Source organism: Styela clava, chromosome 5, assembly GCF_964204865.1.
Source record: "Styela clava chromosome 5, kaStyClav1.hap1.2, whole genome shotgun sequence".
In the NCBI taxonomy this organism is placed as follows: domain Eukaryota; kingdom Metazoa; phylum Chordata; class Ascidiacea; order Stolidobranchia; family Styelidae; genus Styela; species Styela clava.
The window spans coordinates 23451042-23476923 of NC_135254.1; the positions used below are offsets into that span (position 1 = coordinate 23451042).

General features: G+C 34.2%; 1 protein-coding gene across 1 annotated transcript; it reads right to left on the reverse strand.

Annotated features, from left to right (window-relative positions):
* Positions 1-1112: 1112 nt before the first annotated feature.
* LOC120344155 (epsin-2-like) lies at positions 1113-16882 on the reverse strand. The gene is made up of 5 exons (XM_039413247.2): positions 16261-16882; positions 14946-15047; positions 13825-14060; positions 8452-8689; positions 1113-3947 (listed from the first exon to the last, which is right to left on the reverse strand). The coding sequence occupies exons 1-5, from the start codon at positions 16747-16749 to the stop codon at positions 3273-3275; spliced, it is 1740 nt and encodes a 579-aa protein (XP_039269181.2). The 5' UTR covers positions 16750-16882; the 3' UTR covers positions 1113-3272.
* Between the last annotated feature and the right edge of the window lie 9000 nt (positions 16883-25882).

A 25882-nucleotide genomic window follows, 5' to 3' on the forward strand; every position in this document is an offset into this window, starting at 1 on the left:
TTTCGCACAGTCTCCTTTATTTTTCTCCGACCATTTAGACTTTAGAGAAACGTTGAGATATCCCATTTTTTCATTTTGCCAGAATTACTTGAATCGCCAACAGCATTGACCTCATGTTCATTTATTAGCAGTTTAGTTTTGTATGACTTGTTTTCATCAACAAAACTCACTGAATAACCTTTTCCGCCGATAACACTCGCAAATTTATCGGCAATTTTATGGCTGACTTGGGCACGTTTCAATGCTTGCAAACCTATTTGTCTCCGTAGAAATCTTTTTTTCCTCCGAATGACTAGAAATACTATTATTTTTAGAAAGTTGTCGAGAAATCTCGCTAAAGATTTCGAGAGACGGAGTTGGGTCTATTTTTATCTGTACATCTACAGTCTCAATACAATACGTCTCGGTTCGACCACATTTTCAATAGACGCTGATCTCAATTCTGTATTGCCAGCAAGTATTTTTAATTCGCATCTGTTGTAGATATATATGGTGTGGCAAACCATTTCTATTTTAAACTTTTCTCATTTATTTACTATGTAATCTATCTAAAGTTTCTCCTCTCTTCTATAAACCATACTTGAGCTGTTGTTTGTCGTCCTGATTCTATAATCAGTTTTTATTTGTTTTCATCGCCTGTTGTGCTGATTATGGACACGAAAGCCGAAACGAAGTGGTATCAAACCCTGGCTCTGCGATTTCGCGCTAAGGGTTAGGAATAAGGTCATCACCTGGTTACCCAGCCTTACTCCACTCCATAAAAGTTCGATGTGAAAAACGAATCCCATAAAGCGCACAGAAATATTTGAAAAATTAAAAGTAACAGCCTTCTAGTGACACCAACAAGCGTTAATCAATGAAAATTTCAAAGCAATCGATCCAGTAGTTGAAAAGAAAAGTTTTTTTTCCACAACAACAACATAATAACAAACCGATCCATAGGTCCACTTCGCATCCAATAATGACATGCCAGAAATAAATGGGATTTCAAGCAAACACCAAATCTTTAGTTTTTCATCATAAGCCATTCCTGGACTGACCACTCTATCCTTATCGCAATTGAAGGATAGTATATGTGCTGAGGAAAAAGTTTATAAAAGTTGGAAATAGGGTAGGTATGCACTTTGGACATTTATTAATAACATACCAGGTTACATGAAAGGAAAATTCAACGATAGCGTTGTTTATAACAGTAGAACTGTACAAAAATCAAAGAAGCGACTTCTCAGAAATGAATCCAACCTCAAGTTTGGCAGCAAAGATTTTTAATGTCCAAAGAATCCAAAATCAATTGTGATTAAAATAAAACTTCCTTTTTCAGCAGAAGCTACTGTATTATCAGTGAAAGTCCTTCAGGGAAGGAGCCTGACATATAAAGTATGCTGTATGCTGTAATGAAACCATTCCAACCTGTGTAACTTTGTGTACAGTAATATAAGATATTGTATCACACTCTACATTTATAAAGTTGTTGCCAAAAATGGTGTATAGATCATTCTAATAGAGTGGAAAGATCAAGAAAAGAAGCCTTTTGTAAGAAAGCTAAATACAACAGAATATAGCACACTACATATGGGTAGACGACTATGCAAGTAAATATCATTAATTACGCAATAGATATATACAATAGTATGAAAAATAAAGATACACTACAAATGCACAAGGCAGTCACTGACATAAAACACGGCAACAACAAACTGCACACTATATTTAAATAAAAACGCCAAAATGTTTTGGTAATCTCATCTTACCTCATATATATCAACTGCATAATTGAATCAGATTACCCGATTCACACCAAGCTTGTTCATATTGTCATTTCAATTAATATTTGTCCAAGACAAAGTTTCGAAAACTAAAACATTCGATTCATTTGGTCAGAGTTAGGTGTGTTGGATCATAAAACCTAATCCAAAAAAAACATTTACAGTTGATGAATAACATATTAGGCAAAGTATAGTCATTCCAGGAAGAAAATTGCAAAAATATTCTAGCAATGAAGTTAAAATAGTTTGTGTTTTCCAAGCACAAGTGAGTAATCGAATAGGGCAGGCATCAGCACCATCAATTTCAACATTCGATATTGCTGATTTTTTAACATACTTGACTGGATTAAACTGGCTCCTCATTTACAATGGAATGCTGAGTTAAAACCAAAACATTGTTAGAAATTAGGATATTATCTTATTATAAGCAACACAAATGACGCCTAATAAATAACAAACGTACTATGAAGAAAAAAAGCCAATATAGCATATCCAATGCAGTAAAATAATCTACAGTCACAAACCACCATCATTGCAATGATATAAGAAATTCTCTTCAACTCTTGGCATATCAACGAGACATGTTCTATGCTTTTCATAAGGAAATTCTTCATTGAAATCACCAGTTGAATATTATTCTCAAAATAAAGAACTTGCTGGAATGAATGAGAAAATTTATATATGCTTCTGGACAGAAAAAGCAACAGATTATGAACCTTACAAGAATGATAGAATATTCTCCTCATTTTTATTTAAAGAAAAAATGTTCAACAAATTCTGAATATTTTCAGTTGAGGAAGGACAAAAAAAGTGAAGAAAACCATGCTATAATTTATTACTGTACAACCAAATACGATTATGAAAAAAAAATTATAAATTTTTATACAAAATTATAAAAAGAATGTAAAGTTAATAAGTTTATTGACTTGAGTTTCTTGACAAATAACTGTGAGCTGTTTAGATATACTGCAATCATTAAGTTACTGACTTACATGTGTTATAAAAAGACTGATAGCTGTCAGTGATGAAGTGAAATATGTAAGTATGTTTGATATGTCTGACATAACAGGAATAAAATATTGAAACATATCTATATTCCCTATATCATTTGCAGATGATTACTGGTAGAAAAAAACTGTGGCCTGGTCTATTTACTCTAGACTGGACTTCAAATTTAATAGATTTCTGTAGATGTATAAACGCAAAATGACTTCTTATTTAATATAGAACTTTTTGTTATACATATTTTGTTTCTTATAAGTAAAGTCATAAATTATATCATAATATATATATGAATATACCAGAATTCCCAAAACATAAAATTTCATCCTGTTTGAGTTTATTATACAAAATGGGAATTGCATTGCAAAGATATATCTTCATTGAATAAAATGTTTAATTAAACTCACTGAGTATTTCCGGTTACAGCCATTAATGAGAAAACTAATAAACAGAGCAACTGATGTGATATATTAGTCAAGTGAAAAGTAAAACAAACAGCAAATATTAAAGCATAAAAGGATTTGCTTTATTGTCCTGCGTCATTTGAGGTTGCATACCCATACCCATGTTGGGTTGCATTGCTAAGCTATTATTTGCCATCATACCCCCAGGTGCCATCCCTGTCATACCATAAGTGGCCATCGGATTAGGAGACGGCACACCATATCCCGGCATTGCCATTGGATTCGTTTGCATTCCATAGGGGGACATTGGGGTCACCATAGTTGGTGCTCCCATCAGAGATGCTGGAGGCACAGTAGTGCCTAGTGTGGGTCGAAGTGATGGACCCCCTCGTATTTGATTAATGCTTGGTTGAGGTGTTGGCTGGGGGAATTGATATGATGGTGCAGGGCCACGGGGCATTGCAGAACTAGTAAATGGATTGCTCACAGCTTTATTGGAGGGAGCAGGAGTGACGAGACTATCAAGATTCACGAGATCAGCTGCTTCTCCAAGGAAATCGTTGGCAGATTTTTTTGGCTTCAAATCAGTCGAATTTATGTTAACAGAAGCCAATCCGAGAGTGTCAAATTCATCCATAAGATTTTGTACTCCAGTTGTATTTTGCGTGGGCTGTATACTAGACGTTGCCAATGAAGCAAAAGGATCGAAACCATTACTTACAGCAGGCTGTGCAACTACTGTATTCGGTGAAGACCATGAATCGCCACCCTGCACCTAACGTAAAAGGTATATAATAGAATAGATATTAACAATTGTTTTACGACTTAGATTTCACATATACATTTATTCAAAGTAACCTGTATAAGAATAAATTAGGGATAGAGACTAGAGCAAGGATGCCCAACCCGCTACCCGTATGTGGCCCGCCAAGCTGTTCACTGTGGCCTGCACTATAAATCAGTTTATAAGCAGACTTTTCAAATTTATACTATTTTATATAGGCTAAACTTAAAGTATGTTTTCCCGATTTTGGTGTGAATAAATAGCATGTATCAAGTCTTGCGATGTGGTGGACATCAATGTTCATTTTTTTTTATTTCTCGCAATACTGCGCTGTGCAATCATTCACAGTGAATCGCTGAGAAAATCTTTTATAAAAATGAATTTTCAACCCAAATTAATTCCATTCTGATTATTTTCTCTCGCTCGTGTTGACTTTGATCCTCCTTATCATCACCGTAAAATCAAACAAGATAGATGCCCAAATATATGGACACCAGGGATGGCCATTTCCGAATACTAAACTATTCCGAATACATTCTAAAATAATGTTTTCGAATCTGGAATTCCGAATACATTCTAAAATCGAAAATAACACATTTTTGTTTTAGTTGATTAAAACCCAGTAAATTAGGAAATAAGTTTCAATAGAAATATCAGAATGAAGCCACAGACCAACAGTATATGTACACAAAGTAATTGATAGTTTATAGCTATTAATAAAAAATAATAGCAACTTGTGACACAGTCAGTTTAATAAAATTATTCACTTTGTACAAATGACCATATGAAAAGATAGCCAAGGAGTTGTCTGACGCTTTCTATCATTTGTACCATGATATTACCATAATAGTCGAGTCTATTGACAAAATAACTACTTGCATTCAGATAATTGTGTATATTTTCTGAGAGTAATAAAATTTATTTGCAATACAGGCAACAACAATCGAAAATCCATTATGCCTTCAAAAATTCTGATATTTAAGCCTAGAGTATTCTACTACCTACCACAGTATATTTAGGCTTCCCGCTGCTTGTCAGCAGGGAACCTATTGTATTCCTGTGTTTTATTATTATTATTTATTATTATTATTATTATTATTATTTATTTTTATTATTTTTTTTTCAAATTGGTCCTACAAACTTGAAATTCACCTCAAATGTGCAGAAGTTCTCAGCTAGCAATAAAATGCAAATTTTATGCATGACTGACCACGCTTTCACGCTCCAGTGAGCAAAACGCGTTTTCAGTTTTTTTGCGATTTCCTAAAATTGATACATGCTATTGGGTTGAAATTCATAACAATGATTAATGGACATGTTCCGGATACGATATGTCAAGGATACGCATGAGTGACCTCGGCGATACGCTCCAGTGAGCAATATAGGATTTTCATCTTCTTCTCGAGAACGACACTACTTAGAGACTTGAAATTTACATCACATGCAGATAATGAGCCCCCCACCATAAATGGCAAATTTTATGCATGACTGACCACGCTTTCACGCTCCAGTGAGCAAAACGCGTTTTCAGTTTTTTTGCGATTTCTCAAAATTGATACATGCTATTGGGTTGAAATTCATAACAATGAATAATGGACATGTTCCGGATACGACATATCAAGGATACGCATGAGTGACCTCGGCGATACGCTCCAGTGAGCAATATAGGATTTTACATTTTAATCTTTTTCTCGAGAACGACACTACTTAGAGACTTGAAATTTACATCACATGCAGATAATAAGTCCCCCATCGTAAACTGCATATTTTATGCATGACTGACCACGCTTTCACGCTCCAGTGAGCAAAACGCGTCTTCAGCTTTTTTACGCGGGAAGCCTGTTAAAGCTGCACGCAGCTCTAGTTATTATTATTATTATTATTATTATTATTTTTTTTTTTTCAAATTGGTCCTACAAACTTTAAATTCACCTCAAATGTGCAGAAGTTCTCAGCTAGCAATAAAATGCAAATTTTATGCATGACTGACCACGCTTTCACGCTCCAGTGAGCAAAACGCGTTTTCGGTTTTTTAGCGATTTCTCAAAATTGATACATGCTATTGTGTTGAAATTCATAACAATGATTGATGAACATGTTCCGGATACGATATGTCAAGGATACGCATGAGTGACCTCGGCGATACGCTCCAGTGAGCAATATAGGATTTTACATTTTCATCTTCTTCTCGAGAACGACACTACTTATAGACTTGAAATTTAAATCACATGCAGATAATAGGTCCCCCATCATAAATTGCAAATTTTATGCATGACTGACCACGCTTTCACGCTCCAGTGAGCAAAACGCGTCTTCAGTTTTTTTGCGATTTCTCAAAATTGATACATGCTATTGGGTTGAAATTCATAACAATGATTAATGGACATGTTCCGGATACGATATGTCAAGTATACGCATGAGTGACCCCGGCGATATGCTCCAGTGAGCAATATAGGATTTTACATTTTCATCTTCTTCTCGACAACGACACTACTTAGAGACTTGAAATCTACATCACATGCAGATAATAAGTCCCCCATCATAAATTGCAAATTTTATGTATGACTGACCACGCGTTCACGCTCCAGTGAGCAAAACGCGTCTTCAGTTTTTTTTTACGCGGGAAGCCTGTTAAAGCTGCACGCAGCTCTAGTTGTATATAAATTTATGTGAACCATATTGTTATTATGTGTAACATATTGTTGTGTTTGGAGTTAGAAATAAATTAGTAGAGAATAGATGACCACCACTGCCAGCGCGCAGCCAGGATTTTCGAAATCGGAAATTCTCCTTGCCCCCTGTAACACCCACCGCGATTCCGCGCTCGTTAAAAGAGCCGTCTTGTCAGCGTAAAATGATCATTCTGTTACGTAAAATATTCAATCCATTACAACTACGAGATTCTAAAATATCTTTATATATTAATTTAATGTGTCCAACATAACTGCGGTTGCTTCTTCTTACGTCAAAAAAAAACATTACTATTCGATCCACGGCAATCTATGACCTAAAATTACGAGATAAACTGCTTGATGTATATAATTTTAATATGTATTTTTGCAATCTTGCCAACTCGTTATCGCCGTTAGAAAAATCTCAAATAATTATATAAAATCCTGTTAAGTGTAGAGAATAATTCATTTCATACAATGAATATACATATAAAGTTTAGCAGTAAATTAGAAATACATATTCATCGCCGCGATTATGCCACCTGTTAAAAGAGTCGACTTTTACAACAAATAATATAACAACGAATGTATATTTTTCTGTTGTGCAAAGTGATGAATTCGTGACCAACACGGACATATTTAAAATGTCTTGCTCTTATTAATTTAATTGTATTCAATTTAACCTGCGGTTGCGTCGACAAAATAAAATCCTCACCTCTCTTATATACCATTGCAATCCGCGGCCATAAAAATAAAAACGTGAGGTAAACTGTCCGATTAAATATTGTTTTTATCCGTATTTTGCGAATTCGGCAAATATTTAGGTGTACTTGTTAACAGTGACTCCGCTCGATCGAAATGCTCAGAGTAAAATATCTCAGAGTAAAATTTATTTCAGCACAATAAAATTGATTGAATATACTTTAGATTAATTATATTATATACATCCTCACAACCAGGGTAAAAGTCGCTTTTCAAACCTTGTATCGTGTTAACCCGAAAATATTCGACGGCAATTTAAAGTAATGGATAATCAGGCAAATCCCGCCCTCAATTAGTGACGATATGTTTCTAAACGCCGACCAAACATAATGTGAATTATAACGAAATTTTGCGATTTTCACAGCCTAGAAAAGCGTTTTTTAAATTTTCGCGGGCCTCAATAAAACTTATGTTGTTTACGGTTTTATTTTCAGTATTTTAAATTGCCGCTTTTCAATCAAAAAGTTGCGTTGTCTTTAGAAACTCGCCGCCAATGAACGTATTTACCAGATTCACAATTCCGTGCGCGTACAAAAATAAAATAAATGTTATCGTTATCGAGGAACAAATTTGTGGAAAATTTTCGTTTTAGAGAAAATAACACAATCGTAAAGGCGTTAACGGGCCTAATAATACACGTTACGCTGATGAGTGATAAAAACAATCACGTGCAAGTTTCTATCGAGAATGTTTTCATTCAACGGAAACGTCTTGAAAGCGGCGTCGAAAATGTGTGACGTCAAACAAATATCCGATATTCTTATGAACGTGAATTCCGATATTCGAATGACGAGATATTCGAATACTTTATTCGAATTGGCCATCCCTGATGGACACAAATATCAATACTAAGTAGTACTGCTGTACTGGTATGCAATCTGTCACAGCAGACTACCACATTTCTAAATTGTATTTTTTTTTTCTATTGCATATTTAAAAACTGAGTTATGAAAAAAATTGGTAGCTTTATTTAAAAGCAGGTAAATTTTCCGGATGATAATTGATAACAAACTTCAATAGGTAAACCAAATAAATAGCAAAAAAAAACACAATTTCATTACCTTGATTTGTGGTTGTTGGTTGCCGCCACCCCATGGATCGATTGAATCAACAACAACCGGAGGCGTGACACCCCAGGGATCTTTTGGAATAGACTGAATCTCAGGTCTTGACATCTCTGGTGCGGGACCCCATGGATCAGCGGGTTGCTGAGGTTGTGGTGCAGCCACTGGCAAACCAAATGGATCAACGGCAGGGCTATTGGAGGCTATTGGAGAGGCAGCTGCAGCAGCTTGATTTCTGAAAAAGTAATAAAACGGATGAATTAATCAACAATTAATCAAATCAACTGGTCTTGGGTGGGGGATTGGTAGTTAATACTATATTCAGTTTTTTATGAGGAAATTTGCTCAATGAAATGTCACACTCAGAAATTTGAAGACTGCTCTCTGAGCAAAGTTAAAGTGCCAAAAGCTACTGATATTATATCAATTAATTAAAGTGTGGAATGGCGCAGAAGTGGATATTGACGCGAAACATAAAGCAGTTAGAGTCAATGAGCAGTTGTGAGGTAGGCTAATGAATTTCACAGGACTGGTGTTCTTGCAAAAAAATAAGAATTGTGCATAATAAATTTTTTTTGTGTGGTAGGTATATTGTTCACTTCTACCTGATGTATAGCTTAGCAATTATAGAACAACAGTTGTTATAATTTTAAACTAAATTGGATTTTTTTGAGGTCTTAAACAAATATTATTCTTAAACTTTTCTGTCAATTCAAAAATATGTGGCTTGGTTGGTAGATAATTCTGATATTGGAATATTAAAGTAGATATTATTAATATTCATTTAATTAATATTGAGATATACCGAATGCAAGGATCAATAAATAACATGATAAACAAAATCTCCCAAGAGACAATAATATGAAATATTGATAAATAAAATGGAAAAAATCAACATTAATTAAATTTCAGAAATCATGTACCGGTAACTGATTAGAAAGGATGCTAGGAATTTTGCTGTGTGAATATCTGTTTTCGAAAATGTATATATCAAAAAAAAAATTTGTTTATAAAAGTTGACAAAACTGAAAAAAAAAAAATAGAATTTTATCTTTAGGAAGATTTCAAAATCATCAAGGGTTCATTGTATATACCAGGGATGGCAAACCAGGTGGGCTATGTATCAGAGATAGCAAACCTTAATGGCGAAGGCACGAATGAATGCAAAAAATATAACATTTCAGTGATAAAAATTGCGTATAAAACCAGATTTAATTCAATCCAACGATATTGTGAACTACTATAATACACCAGTATGCAGCTGCTGGAACAATATAGTTGTGACATTTATGACATAACAATACAATTGATCTGTTCATTCCTCACAACTTGTCTCGTAACAGTGGTTCACTTTCGGAGGTACGTTAACCAAAGACAGTGTGAAATGTTTTTGGAGGTATACGTAATTTTACTGACTTGAAGACCACAGAAATAATGATGATGCAGGATGGTATATAACTTAGAAAGCCAATCGATAAATATAATTTGTTGTGAGTTGAACTTCGGATCTTCCCGGAATTTAGTCAAATCCACAATTTTTAGGACTTTTAAACCAGTCCTAATTCTCTATTTTTACCTTCTGGCACCGGTTGCACGATATACGTTTACATCTGTAAAGCACAGTACAAAACCATATTTGGTCAAAATTATATATTATATAGTAGCTTGATTAGCTTTTCAAAAAATTTCTTTCCTCCGCCACTAACGACCGTCATACGAAGAAAACTTGCTAGATTTCAGTACTTCAATGTTTCATCAATGTGTACCTTCCGATGTGCTAATAAATCTTTTATTGTATGCGCCTTTAAATGAATGAACTAATAAAATATGTGTTAGCACAAAATGTTTGTATTTTTGGTTGGTGTAGGCTGGAGTAATTGTTTGCTTATGAATGAACAATAAAAGGCGTTTCAAATCAGATTGTTAAAATATTTATTACAAGAGAGTGCACTTTTACTCAGAGTAGGATAATCCGTATACCTCAAAGTCAGTAAAACTCAACGATCAGTAACTTTAGAATTAACACACAAACACACGATATTGGTACACCTTATTGGTACCCATACCGATACCACATTAACTATTTTTGTTGTAGGCATGTGACACAGAACTCAGCAGAAACTGCCAATCACCCTTATGCAAATTCACCTGAAACCGCAAAACCACAGACAAGAATATTATTTAGCAATCCCATGGGATTTTAAATTCTGCATATCCCTGAATTCAATGTAAAAATATTATGAAAATTCTCTTGAAATCACAAACAACAGTATTATTAAATGTAATACAAATTTTTGTAACAGATGATTACCGCTATAATCAAGCAAACTGATTCAACACAGAGTTTCTAACACAAATTGCATTCTCATACATTTTTGCCCCCCGCAATGGAGTGATTCCAATTCCACTAGTATCCAAGTCATGTTCATGTAAAGCCCCATGGTAGAGCATATAAAACGACCACTCACTAATAACACTTATCAGTACAACGCCGAGCAAAAATTCGTCAATGTATTCAAGATCGAAAAAAAAAAGTGCATCTTAAAATTGTTTAACAGCTACCTACAAAAACGTTCCGTAAATAGATAGTACTGACACTGACGAGATCTGCCCATCTCTAGTATGTATGCGAATCCTATTATCTCACATGGTTTCAAAAAGTTGAGTGCGAGAAGTCACCTCAGTCATGATATACCGTTAAGTGTAGCATTTGTAAAGCTCAAAATTACATTATACCAATTACCAACCAAAGGATTATAAGACTTGCAGAAAAGATGCAACAACAAGTTTTTTATTGATATCTAACACGGTGGACCTCAATTTAAAATAGTAGCCTAAAGAACAAAGGCCGTTAGTGGAGAAGCTTTAGAACAGTCGTTCCCAAACTTTTAACAGTTGGGACCCACTATTTATTACCACAGCTTATGGCGACCCATTTAACTTTTTATGACATAACACAGAACACAGCAATGGCTAATCATCGCAAAACTACCGTGTTTCCTCGAAAATAAGACCTGGTCTGAAAATAAGACCTACAGTAATTTGAATTTCAAAAATGTTTTTAATTGAACCCTACCTTTGAAATAAATTTAAAATGTGTGGGAGAGGAAAGGTTCAATGACCTGAGGTAAGGTGAAGATCACACCACTATTCAAGATTGTGTGATGTCACAATCACAATTATGACATTTGTCACTTGGTTTTTGTATAGGAAATACAAATAAAAACAATGGATGACGGTTTTTATATAATGTTTATTGAAAAATCTCGTGATTTTCTACAATGTAATTTTATTTTTGATAAATGAACACAAACGACCTCTTTCAAAAACAAACAAACATAGTGTTGTTCTTCATAAAAAAATAAATCTAAATCCTGTCTAAATTTCGGGGAAAAATAGTAAGAAGTGCTGTACAATGTACAAAACTGTTATGCGTAAAAAGCCACATGGTCATTCTTTGTGTAGCAAATTTCTGTTCCTTTGAGAAGATCGTAAGAATGAAACTTTCACAGATTAGAATTTAAATTCAATTTAATTTCTTTTTTTTTTTTGAAGATTTACGTATTCGAGTCGCCACCGATCCTAATAACCAGTATATTTAATCAAAGCTTTCTACATATTTTCACGACCCACTAATATTTCTTTTGCGACCCACCAGTGGGTCGCACCCATAGTTTGGGAACCGCTGCTCTAGAATATTCAGCTCTTAATAATTAATATATGACTATTATTCCAATTATTATTAAAGTGTAGACAGGGACGTGCAACCTGTGGCCTACAAGGAAAATTAGTGCGGCCCGCGGAGAAATGCCAATTTCAAATGGTGTGCAGCCGTCGAAACTAGTTTTTTTTTATTTAGTTCAATCTGGTATGTGCGAGTAATTCTAATCCCTTTGTGTTGCAAAGCCTATAGTCGAGTCCAATTCATTATCTACGCCTATATTTACCATCAGACAGAATAAAATAGAGAATACTAATTAAAACAATGTTTATCTTAATTATTTTGCATAACCGAATTTGATTTCTATGAATTTAGAAATTTTGTCTTGGTGAATTTCTCTTGTGGAACAGACTCACTTCAGAATTTTTAAAAATATAGAATATATACACAATACTGAGTGGCCATTCCTGGGTGTAGGGATGGTTACATTGTCGCAAATGCCATTTGAATGGTCTCCCCCATTAAAGGCATAATGGGCTGTAATATAGACCATATACAAACAATCATTGAAACTTCATTGTAATTATGTTCAGACGTAATATATGTAAATAAAATAATATTTCCAACATCATTGCCATCTGTATTAAATATATCATTAGTTAAAAATTGTATTCAGAGAATGATAAGTTTGGTAAAAATCGATTTTAATTCATTAAATAATTCAATTTGGCATCACAAGCTTTCATATGATACTAATGATGACAAGATTTCATTTTATTTATTTGAGTTACGGTAATCATTAATAGAGCAGTTTCTTCCATTAGACAAGTGGGCTAGCTATTTAATACAAGTTTATTTGGAATTCTTACGAATGATGAGTAATCAGATGCGATGACCAGTATTGTGTGATATATTTAGTGATTATCAATAACCAAACACATGTTATCAATATTCCATGTCATTATGCTGTGGCAAAATCAATGCTGGCACAATTATTATTCTCCATACCATGTAGGAAGAAATAATGAATATATATTGTGTACTTTTCCTTGAAATAGTCAATACTAAAAGTTTTTACTGGCACTTCTTCGATAATTTATGGCTTTTCATGCAGTAAAGTTTTGTTGTGTAACTTATTTTATTGTAAAACCAATATTCTGAGGCAGGGACTTTTCATTTAATGCAAAATAGATGAGTTGAAATCTTAACTAATCATTAATCGTCCATACAGGTAGCTGGTACCGTAATTCTCTCCAGATTAAGTATGTAAATCTTCATGGCAAAAATACTGTAAGTCTTGGAGTGACTGTACATTCATTATTTATCGTAAAATTATAAGTTACTATAAGAGAATTTAAACATAACATCTAATTGATTAGTACCAATTTTTGACATAAAGTGGTGGAAATAAGACGTCCATGAAACTGACAGAGCTGAAGTAACTCAGTCTATAAAAGAACGTACCGCTGGGCGCCGACCATATTGATCATGATCACTATCAAAAATACTGTGAGTCTTTGAGTGGCTGTACATTATTTGATCGTAAGTTTCACTTATAGTAAAATTTTACCAAATTTGGAGGAAATAAGACATCCATGAAACTGACAAAGCTGAAGTAACTCGGTGTATGAAAAGAATGTACTGACAAGAGGCAATAGTTCTGCTGTCTGCACAACAATCTTGTAGAATTAAAAATTGTATTGATTTACCTTCCCCATGGATCATTCAATTGTGCTGCTGCGTTTGTGAGATCAAGAAGACTGGACTGATTGTTTGATGTTGGGGCAACTGCTGGTTTTGCATTTTCAACACTTTTGTTTAGTGCCATTTTTAATCGAAGATCATCGCTGTCATCTACTTTCTTGTCTTGTTCTGCTTCTTCTTTACTCATAGCGAGAGCTAATTGCAGCTGAAGTTCTTCTTCGCCTGCTGTTTGAGGTCGAGCCTGAATAAAAAAAAGCTTGCTCGAATCATTTAAAGATTTATCATTCACACTTTGTAGTTCCTGGCTTGACAGTTAATATTCTTTCACTTCTCAGAAGTTCATGTGACATTGACATTTCTTCGAGAAAATATTTACAAAAGGAGAGTATAGAAATTTTTTTCAAAGTTTTGATATCCATTTATGACACATGACTGTTTTGGTCAGGTGGAAAAAAAACAAAAAAAAGGTTTAATTTTTTTCGATTAGGTAAAAAATTTGAGAAAAACTGTGAATAAAGTTAAAGCTTTTAATCAAAACACAATAAATAGCCAGCCAGTTTCCTTTTCACAACCTCAAGAGAGTCAGAACTTCATATTTTGTCATAAGCATAACTAAGAGAATCACAACTCCATCAGAGCTTAACAAACTTTTTTAGTATAAATATTATCACTGCACGCTAATAAATTTCAAATTTTGCCATAGCATAGCACACTAATGATCACAATAGTGACAATACTAATCAATTTAACCTGGAATAGCCAAAACACACTATTTAACTAGGCATCTCCAATAATATTGTTTTATGCAAAATTGAACTAATCTTTCTCTGCAACAGTCTTGAATAAATGTGACATCACAATGACTCTTAAATATTATGGTCCTTATCATGGTGCAGGAGGATTAGATAAAATGAATCGAAAAAAATTAAGAAGAGGATAGTTTAAATAGAAAACAATCACAATTAGCAAAAAAACAACAAATTTATATTCCTCCTACACCTTTCATGACACATGTTAGGTCTCTTTCATGGGCTACTAGTATGTCACAGTTATGGATGTCTGGTATGCATTTTTCTGCACCACATCAATTTTTTTCTTTCATCAATTCTTACAATCCTATTCATACCTGCTCAAGTTCTGTTGACACTGGTGAAGATGTGAGAGCTGTGTGTCTGGTCTCCGGTGTACGATGAGTTTGCGGTGTTGAACTTCCATGCCCATATGAAATCTGAAGTTTTGAATAAAAGATTATATATTGCTGTATTTTAAACATTTCAACTCTAAAGTGATCTTCGTTATTGACTAAACCTAGGGAAATCCACGGGCAAAAAAGAATCTGCAATCTTGAATAAATAGTAGGGAAATAATGAGCCAATGTAGGTCACATTTCATGAAAAACTGAAAAATATCAAAACTAATCAATAAGAAGCGATAGTTCAAATACAAAACCAAGACTGAAAATACCAATTCGTATCTTTTTAAAATGAAGCCAAAGAAAAATATGAATATTATGGGTTATGGCTTGGAATCTGAATAAAATATTCCTCTCAGATTCCAGATGTGATTTGAGAATAAACCACGATATTTGGTTAGTTGACTAATACTTTTTGTTAACAAACAAATTTGAATATGGTAGTTGTATTTTGTTTTTAAATAAAGTAATACAGATTCTCCTAATTCTTGGAACGAGCACTGTTGTAATTAGGGGGTATAGATAAGGTTAGTTCAAATAAAGTACAATTAGAAAAAAATTGGTTCCCATCAAATTTCTTTGGTAAACATTTTTCACAAACTTTTTTAAAATATAATTTACCGTTAATAAAAAATTTTAAAACCCCAATCAAAAAATATTCCAAATCACACATGATTCAGAACCAACTGTCATTACTTGCACATTGATTTTTTGATTGATTTTCATTAATAAAACTAATTTCAGCGTCATAGTGAAAGTGCAAATAACAGGATTCAAGATTCATATTTCATATAATAAATCCAAAAACTTTTGATTTAATTTCTCCCATCATCAATTTTCTAGACTGGGTACTGTGTCATGTCTTTATTTTATCAGCATATAACAAAATGTATGAAATAATATAGTAGTCGAATATTAATCTTACTGGCAGGTTTTGTGAATAACATAAATAAAATGCAATTTGATTCAAACATGCTATTCAATATTAGTTTAAATTTATTATTATTATTATAAATTTTTACACTGAATTTCAGGTTGCCTTGAAAATTAAATAATCAAAATTACATTAGAGCGATGCCTTTTAATAATCAGCATTAATAATTTTTAAATAGTGAATAAAAAATCTGAAGATGAGAATTTTAAAAGATGTCAAATGATAGGTTTTAAGGGTACAAACGAAATAGAAACTTCATGCAGGAAATCAGTTTGTGAACATCCACAACAGGGATATGAGAGCGTAAAATCATACCTGACGATCACTTCCTATACCAGTAGTGGCCTGAGCAAATCTCTCTTTTGCTTTTATTGCTCTTGCTCTTTCAGTTTTCAAACGATCTTCATCTTTGAGAAGAAGGACTAGTTGTTTCGATTTCTCTCTGACATTTAAACCTTGATCTTTCCCATCTCGATCAAGAAACTGGAAATCTTTAAGTGTTTGTATAGCAAAAATATTCTCCTTGCACTGCTGAGCAACTCTTTCTGAACCAGTTTTTATAAGATAATCCAACAGCGTAAGTGCTTTATAAACATGCCGCCAATTTTTCCCATGATCGTTTACTCTTTTCCAAATCATAGACATTATTTCCGAAAATGCGATAACATTATATGTCATATCTGCTATTTCACTCATCAGTGAACTTGAAGGACCCCAGGCATCATTTGATGTGGCTTCACGAACTTTAACCTCAGCCTCTGTGTAGTTACGAACAACATTCATGAAGTTTCGGCGAACAGACATTTTTCCTTTCCTATATATATATACGGAGATACGCTTGTGTGTTAGAATTCACCAGAAGAAAATGATTACAGATTTAAGTTACACTAATACTATAATATGACAGCCAGGAATCATTTCTAAAAATTTAGCTTATACAGTTAGAGGTAAAATCAAAAATGAAACTTTAAATAATAAGGGGATAACAGTCATGAAGAAATAAGACCTACATTTGTCCTGATGAACCTAAACAAAATATCTACTCAGACATTCATTAAATTTCTAGATTTCTCAAAAATAGCCGAGAATGGTTGAGATGGATTTCAAAAAATTTGTTTATTTTGTTTAAAAAAGAGAAACTGAATCTTATCTTCTTATTATACCCTGATAACAGTATAATCTAAATCTTAAATGAAGTTTATTGCTTAGGACAGGGGTGGGCAACCCCTGGCACGCGAGCCCATTTATTCGGCACGTGAGCGAGGCCTCAGAAACAAGATCATTCTCTTTCAGATAAAAAGTTTTGAGGCTCTGATTTATCTGATGAAACTAGGTGTTTGTTTATTCATTATCGTTTGTTAACAATCTGTTATTCATTTAAAATTTTAAACTCTTTTTGACTTTTCATAACATATGGCTACAAAGAAATATATTATGACGAATTGCTCTCAACGAATTGTGACGAGACACAGCATTTATTGGGGGTTCATTGTCACGTAATATATAGTTCGTCTGTGCCACCATTTTTCTTCATTTCTGATTGATTTATGAAGTTGTACAGCTTATGTTGTTTAGAGTTACTTGCTAACTTACTGAAATAAATTGAGTTCGAAAGAAATAAAAGCAATTATAGAAGGGAAAACAAGAGAGAAGTGCAGAAAACGAACTATCGCGTGATTGGGAAGAATTTTTCGTGTCTTAAAAACATTGCAACTGCATGTTTTTATCTACATATGCTTGTGACTTTCTGTTCTCAGTTATGAACTTTAGCTCATAATAGTCTCATAATACAGTAATAGGAGTAGCCTGAAAGATGAAACCAGTAGTTCGTAACTTTCTTTCAATGTAGCCTAAATCTCTATCAACGGTAATGCAGCAGCAGAAGTCTCACTTATATAGAATAAGAAAAGTAATCAAATCTATTTGTCGGGCTGATATTTTCCCGAATAGTGAATCTGTCTGTAGCTTACATGTTTAGAAGGTTTATTATTGCAGCATTGTGTATTTTTGCTTTAAATGTAACAAAGCATTGTTTTAAATTTTGGTCGGCACGCGGAAGAATTTTTGTCGTTAAATTTAGCCGATTTGGGCACGCGAGCTGAAAAAGGTTGCCCACCCGTGGCAAACGAGAGAACTAACTGTTCATTTCGGGTGCTCGTCTTGGATGGCAGTTCATATAGTTTGAAGGGCTCTATTACGTCACTGTGACTTCGTAATGATGTAATTTTTGAATGGTTTAGTCAGGTGGGGGTTAGGATTGATAGGTCAAAAAATTGTCATTCTAGGTACGAAACTACATGAGACCCAACCTTTTGATATCAAAATTAGGGTATGCTAAAAACCTTATTAAACCAATGGCAAGCAAAATAAAATCTCAAATAATCGAAAACACTAACACTAACTAACCTACTCAACATCACTTTTTTTTAGTTTTACTGGTAATGGTACGGTACCGTTCCCGAATTCTCGATACCAAAGTGACTATAACACTTTGATTTATAGACACTTAGCTCGATACCACAGCAGTGCACACGCCCGATGGCGCTAGTACTTGACGAATGTGGGTGAACAATTTTATACTACTATATTTAAACTTTCCTCCCCTCATATAAAAAGTAAAAAAAAACTTTTTTTCTAAATATGGAAAATGAGAAACCCGATTTTGCAAGGAAGAATTAGTATTACAAAGACTTCAAATGCTCCACATTTACAAACAATTCTACATACTCACCTGTTTTTATACCAGGTTGATATTTCAGATCACTGAACGCTAGAGGAGGGTTGGTAGCATAAAAGTCATATTGGGGATGGCAAAATAGGGATGGCGAAATACGGTCGAAAGGTGGCAGATTAGGGATGGCGAAATAGGGACGAAAAGCCAAATTGGGGATGGCAAAATGCGGTCGAAGCGTGGCAGATTAGGGATGGCGAAATACGGTCGAATGGTGGCAGATTAGGGATGGCAAAATGCGGTCGAAGCGTGGTGGCAGATTAGGGATGGCAAAATGCGGTCGATGGCTGTCACTTTTTGCCAAATCGACTGTCATAATGCGCTGTTTAGTATACAGATAACAATAAACAATTGCCTCAAAATTACAAAGAAATATGGCCAAAGTGTTTAGATTTGGGGCTGATGAAATGGATTAGTACCTGTCAAATTCGGGCTGGGAAAACACAGTCGATGAGTGTCAAAATGGGATGACGAAATGGGGTCGAAGCGTGGCAGATTACGGATGGCGAAATGCGGTTGAAGCGTGGCAGATTAGGGATGGCAAAATGCGGTCGAAGCGTGGTGGCAGATTAGGGATGGCAAAATGCGGTCGAAGCGTGGCAGATTAGGGATGGCAAAATGCGGTCGAAGCGTGGTGGCAGATTAGGGATGCCGAAATACGGTCGAAGCGTGGCAGGTTAGGGATGGCAAAATACGGTCGAAGCGTGGCAGATTAGGGATGGCGAAATGCGGACGAAGCGTGTCAAATTGGGGGTGGCGAAATAGGGTCGATTCCTGTCAGGTTAGAGATGATGAAATATGGTCGATGCGTGTCAGATTAAGGAGGGCGAAATAGGGCAGTGGGTTGACGGGTGTCATGTTAAGGATGGCAAAATGCGTGTCAGATTTGGAAACGAACATTGTCAAATTTAAGGAACTAATCTGATCAGTGTTTCACATTTTAAAATTCATTTAAAAGGTATTGTCCGATTTTACATCGTGTCTTTATTTTATGATTAATTTTAATGTTTTATATATTATTACATTTTTCTCATCAAGTCTTGAACATTTTTTTTATATTTTTCTGATTAATAATTTTAATACAATCTTTTAATGTTTGATATATTATTACGTTTCTCTCATCAAGTTTTGGGTACTCCTGAAGTATGCGCACCAAGATGTCGCACAACCTGAACCCTAACCTGGTACACAACCTGAGTTCAGGTTGTGCGCCAGCTTGTTGCGCATATTTCAAGAGGTCTGCATTGGCTGGTATAGCATTGTGGATCGTGCCATCATTTATGAGGTCATATGTTTTATCTCTTTTGTCATGGAAATTTCAATTTTTTCCTGGTATTATTGTCCCTACAATTTTTTACGCCACCCCGAAGCCTGCGATATTTCTATTCCAAATACTGTTATTAAACAATTCTTTTCAATTACAAATATTTTAAATTGCTCAAGTATATATGTAGAAGAATCCTGTTTTGCTTTAAAATATTTTGGCATAATTCACGATCACACTGCATGCAGAGTTCATTCTCCGTGTTTCGTTAATTTCAATTCTCAAAATTTCTTTCGAAGTTAATTGGTTTTATAATTTGAATATAACCTTTTGATGTAAAGATGTGTTCGATATATTATGCTATAAAATGATTTTTATGATATTGGGTGAATTCCTATCTAGAGGAGAGTCTTTGAATAGGAATATACGTTGTAGTATTACTCACTTTTGTATAATATTATTCATGAAAACGCGACAAACTATTTGAACTGCGTAAAAATGAAAATGCGACTTTTGTATAACACTGGCAAAGAATCTACAAAAGGCAAGGTAATTAAACATAGGGATTTTGGTATAAACAGTTCAAAAACCAACTAATAGAAGATTTCAACCCAAAATGTTGGAAACCACCAAATTCATCCATTTTATCGTTTTTCAGAAAGAAAATGTCGAAGAATAGTTTGACTTTTTAGGAATCTTCTTGCATGCTTTACTTCTTGAGGAACATAATTACCATTACTTGGTACAGAATCCAACCCATGTCTTACTGGATAGCGAAGGAGCAACTTATAAATTAATGTGTTACGTGTAACGCAAGTCTTGTTCTCTGTTGCAATTGAATTCCAAGCAAAGACGCATTTGCGACGAATTTTTCGTGCTGTTTGGAATAGGGTGGGTTAGACTTTGGTGCTATATATATCCGCATTGTTTAATATTTAATGGTGCTTATAACTGGCGTAGTTTCGTGCACCGTTATTTCGCGTTCAAATGCGTTTGATGAGGGATTAATTTTGAGCTAGTAATACGTTCAATATTCATATCTAATGATTGTAATATTTGTTCTGGTGAGTATAAGATACAAAAAGCCTTTCTAGATTTTCAATTGAAATCAAATGAAATTATACTTTCAAAAACTTATAGGCGAAATGTTTTGAAAACATTCTGCGCTGAGCAGGGTCTCTATAATTGTACGGACATTTAGCGAAATAAAGCCAGTGAAATACTTCCCTGAATATTCGACATTTACACTGGAGTCAAATTACTACTAATCTGCAACTGAAAATTTTCAACCTAAGTGTTTTTGAACTTTACAAAACAATCTCAAACATGTGATGGTCAGAAAACGCTAATGTTTCATGTAGTAGTCAGGGAACACGCAATTTGATGGGTTAGTCTAGCAGGAATGGCGAACCTTTTTAAAGAATTGGGTCGAAAATTATTGTTGTATTGTAGAAAAGAAGACTGTGGTTCGTAGACAGGGTTGTCCAAAACGAATCAAATATTCGAATACATTTTCGGCTGATTTTCGAATAATATATAGTCTCTTTTCATCGTAAACACGGTTTTTCGTTTTTGCGGGAATCTTCAAACGATTTTACACATTCATTTCCATTACGTCAAGAAATTGAAGATTATTCAATGTCGTAATTGTTATGATACCCAATAAATTGTCGCAAGTCGGAAAACAAGTCGATTTATTAGAGAAAATAATCAATACTTTTTCCCGCTTTATGGCAAATAATTTTGATAATGATATTTGAAAGTTTCGACTTTTTACTGGGATGATTTTCTGTTGTGCAAATTATTCATATCCATGACCGATACCAGCATATAAAATTATTATGCGTTATTAATTTAGTTTTGTTTAACGTAACTTATGGTTGCGACGACAATTTGTGAGCATAAAATGTGTAGTGAACTGCCCGATATTATTCATTCTTGATTCCTATTTTTGGATTTACTGAATAATAAAAGTATTATTACTCTGAAATCTACTGGAATTTGTGGACTCAAAATGTGTGGCAAGGTGCCCGAATATAATTAATTGCTGATTCGTATTTTCGTATTCACAAAATAATATTACTCAAAAATACACTACACGGACTTAAAATGTGTGGTAAAGTGCCCGAATATAATTAATTGCTGATTCGTATTCACAAAATAATAAAAGTATTATTACTCCAAAATACAACGGCAATTTGTGGGCTTAAAATGTGTGGTAAAGTGTCCGAATATAATTAATTGCTGATTCGTATTTTCGTATTCACAAAATAATAAAAGTATTATTACTCCAAAATACAACGGCAATTTGTGGGCTTAAAATGTGTGGTAAAGTGCCCGAATATAATTAATTTTTGATTCGTATTTTCAGACTCTTGGAAGAATTGTCCCAAGTCGGAAAAATAATTTATACTTTATCCCGCTTTTTGGCAAATAATTTGAATAATGGTTGGTATTTGAAAGTATGAATTTTTTACCAGGATGATTTTGTGTTGCGCCAAATATTCAAATCCATGACCGATACCACTATTTCAAATGCCTTGCCATATTAATTTAAATCTGTTAACGTAACTAACTCATGATTACGTCGACTTATAAAAGAATAAAAGCGTTACTATCCTAAAATATATATCGCAGTAATCTGTGAATATGAAATGCTTGGTAATATAGCCAGTTATTCCATTGTTTATTGCATGCAAATTCCTTCGCATATTATAGATAGGGGTGGGCAAAATCGAATATTTTTTTCGAATCGAATAGTTCGAATATTTTTAACGAATACCGAATAGTCGAATAACGAATATTTTTTTATACACAACAGGAGGTCTACAACGTCGGTCGATACTCCCTTTGAAAATTAATAAAGACATTGAAAAATCGGCTACAAAGCGTTTTTTACTGGTTAATTTCGTCATAATCATGATTGTTTTTGTCACCGTGACCGTTTTTGCGGTGATATATAATCTATAATACCGCCCTTTCTGTTATTTGCAAGTATTAATTCTTTCGCGTCGGCGGACATCGACGTTTATATTTCGGGTTTACCCATGCGTTCACGTCGGCAACAGCTGTTAAAACCATTAGGGATTGATGTAAAAACCCAAATTAATATTATTCTAATTTTTATCATTTGCGTTAGCTTTCATATTACTTATCAACGTTTGTAAATTTACCGTCACAATATTAAGCGAACGGTGATATTATTATCGATACCGGGATGCAGATATTTATTAAGACAATACCGTAATTAACTTTGCTATGCTTTTCTATGGTGTCTATGTTACTTTACAGATAAACCTCGCAGAGCTGCGATTGCGTCAATCCCGAATGTTGATTTAAAATAGTGACTAAATAATTCGGCAATAAAGGCATTTCTGCGTGGCCATATGACGAGATGACGTTAATACAGCGCTTCTTGAATAATAATTTGCATATGCGACCTAATGCTGAAAAAATTGCACTTTTGTGCCTAATAGATGGCCAGGCGCTATTTATAACTAATTCTTCCAAGTTCCGACGTTTTCTTTCAACAAACCGCGCGGTCATTATAGCTAATATCGTTACCGAGTAATTCACAATTTGATTTACGGAATTTGCGAATTCACTTTTACTTCTCTTGACAATTTTGACAATGTCACGCCCTATTTATTAGTGCAAAAATGCTCAAAATATAACGAATGTAATCATTTCCGACGATACAACAATTCGTAAACGAGACAGTGCGCGTTGTTACATCGAAATTCACGATTGATTTTACGCCATACTCCTGTTCACGATTTCTACACTCCACCCGCCATGCATGCCCGAGTGAAATGTTTACACTTTCGAAACATTATTTGGTCAAGAATGAAAGGGATCACCAAAGAATTATTTGAAAGTACATTAAAAGAACTATGTCCTGCCATTTCTTTTCTGGTCATAGCTTGTTCGTGTTATACTATGTATATATGGTTTCACGCAAAAGTTAATTCAACTTTTAATTTTCGTTAAACAAATTCATGTTTGGTTCATTCATGAAACGGCTAATCACGTGCCGCCAATCATACGGAGTTTAAAATCTGGAATATTTATTTTAAATACCTCATCTGATTTAACGTTTCTAAATTTAGGGAACGGTGTCGGTACCTCTTTGTGCAACATAGGGAATTGAAATGAACGATCAAAACGCAAAGAAAACAAATAACACCACAACGCAAAAACGATTTTTCAAATTTGTCTGTTAGCGAGCGAGCTTGTAGGTGAATTCTCGCGCAATTCACGATCGGTTCACAGACGTTCCGTATCCAAGCGAAGCGACGCAGATCACGTGGTACCCGATATTCGAATAGTAAAATGCCATTCGAATAATTCAATATTCGAATATTTCGCCCAGCCCTAATTATAGATAAGCGTTTTTTGAACTTCAAATGTATTCGAAACAGTGAACTATTCGGTATTGGCCACTCGTAGGTATTTAATTGATGAGAAACCCGCTGCCGCAATTTTTCCGTGAGACTCATAATCTTTGAAGTTGAAAGACTAAGGTAATATCTTGTACTCGATTTTATGTAATTTGTGTAATACTAATTACCGAAATATGTTCCAACGCTACGGTAAATATTCCCGTGGTTTCAAAAGAGCTTTGAAACGGGATTTCACTGTATGAGAATTGCATTTTTAGATTGGCTTTCTGCCATGTTGAAGTCACTACCACTCTAATCACAACCCCCTAACGACTACGTGATTGAAGAGGCGTTAGAAACTCTTCATTTCATTTTCAGTTTTCCACGATAAAAACAGTGAATGAGGAGGCCTCTTTATTTCATTTTATTCAGTTTTCCACGATAAAAACAATCTCAAAACTTTCCAAGACTAGACTAACATTGAAAACATATTGAACGGTATATATGTAGGGATGAATTAAATGTCCCCGAACTAAATGACCAGAGAGTTTGACAAGCCCGTGAATCGATGCACTAAGAACGACCAGAGATCGTAGGTTTTATGGTATTTTCAAATTTGAGGTAATGGCATTGGTTACTTAAGATATGTAAATGGTGAAGGACTCAAAGTAAGGTATAAGGCATTAAAAAGTGGTATAATGGTCTAGTTGTTGTCACTAAGTAGGTTTAAAAAAATCATCATCATCAATCATTTCAAAATTGAGCAACATTAAAGTTGGCTCATGTAATATGATATGATTTTGAAAGTTTTATATTATAGAAACGAAAGCGCACTGACATGAGAGTGAGAGTATATTCCTTCAAACGGCCAGAATGAATCATGTATACAGCACCTAATGAAAGTGATGAATTGAATATTCCCGTTTTTGAAGAAATACCGTTCACAAGCAGAAGAAATATATGACATTGGAAGGCATAGAGAGTGAGGGATAAATGCTAATTGGAGTGCTTAGTATCAGCAATAGTGTCAGCATCAGCATTTCCCTGATTACAGGGAATTAATAAAAATAGAAGAAAGAACACCAATGTTAAATTATAAATTACAATAGTTTTTCATTCTGCTTTTAAGAAAATTACAAGCAGGACATTCATGAGAAAACATGCAAATGTTAGTGAACGATGCATGTTTATTCATACATGCGCGCAAGAAAGAAGTTGTAAACGGAAATAAAGGGTGACCGTACATTTGAACCCATGCGTATATCCACGGGTTCAATCTATATGCGGGTGCTAAAACCCATGGGTTAGGGTTAGTATGGGTTTAACTATCCGTGAAACAAAAAAAATTCCATAGGTGCAATAGCATACAGGTGCAATTGTCATGGGTTCAAATGTACGTGGGTTCAAATGTAATGGAACCGAAATAAAGAGATGACATTTGAGATAACATGAAGCACATAATTTGAGATGACATGATGCTATAAAGATATCGGGTATGAATGCAAAATGGGAAATCCTACATCATTTACAGTAAGGTTCAAAATGTGAACACAAAAATTG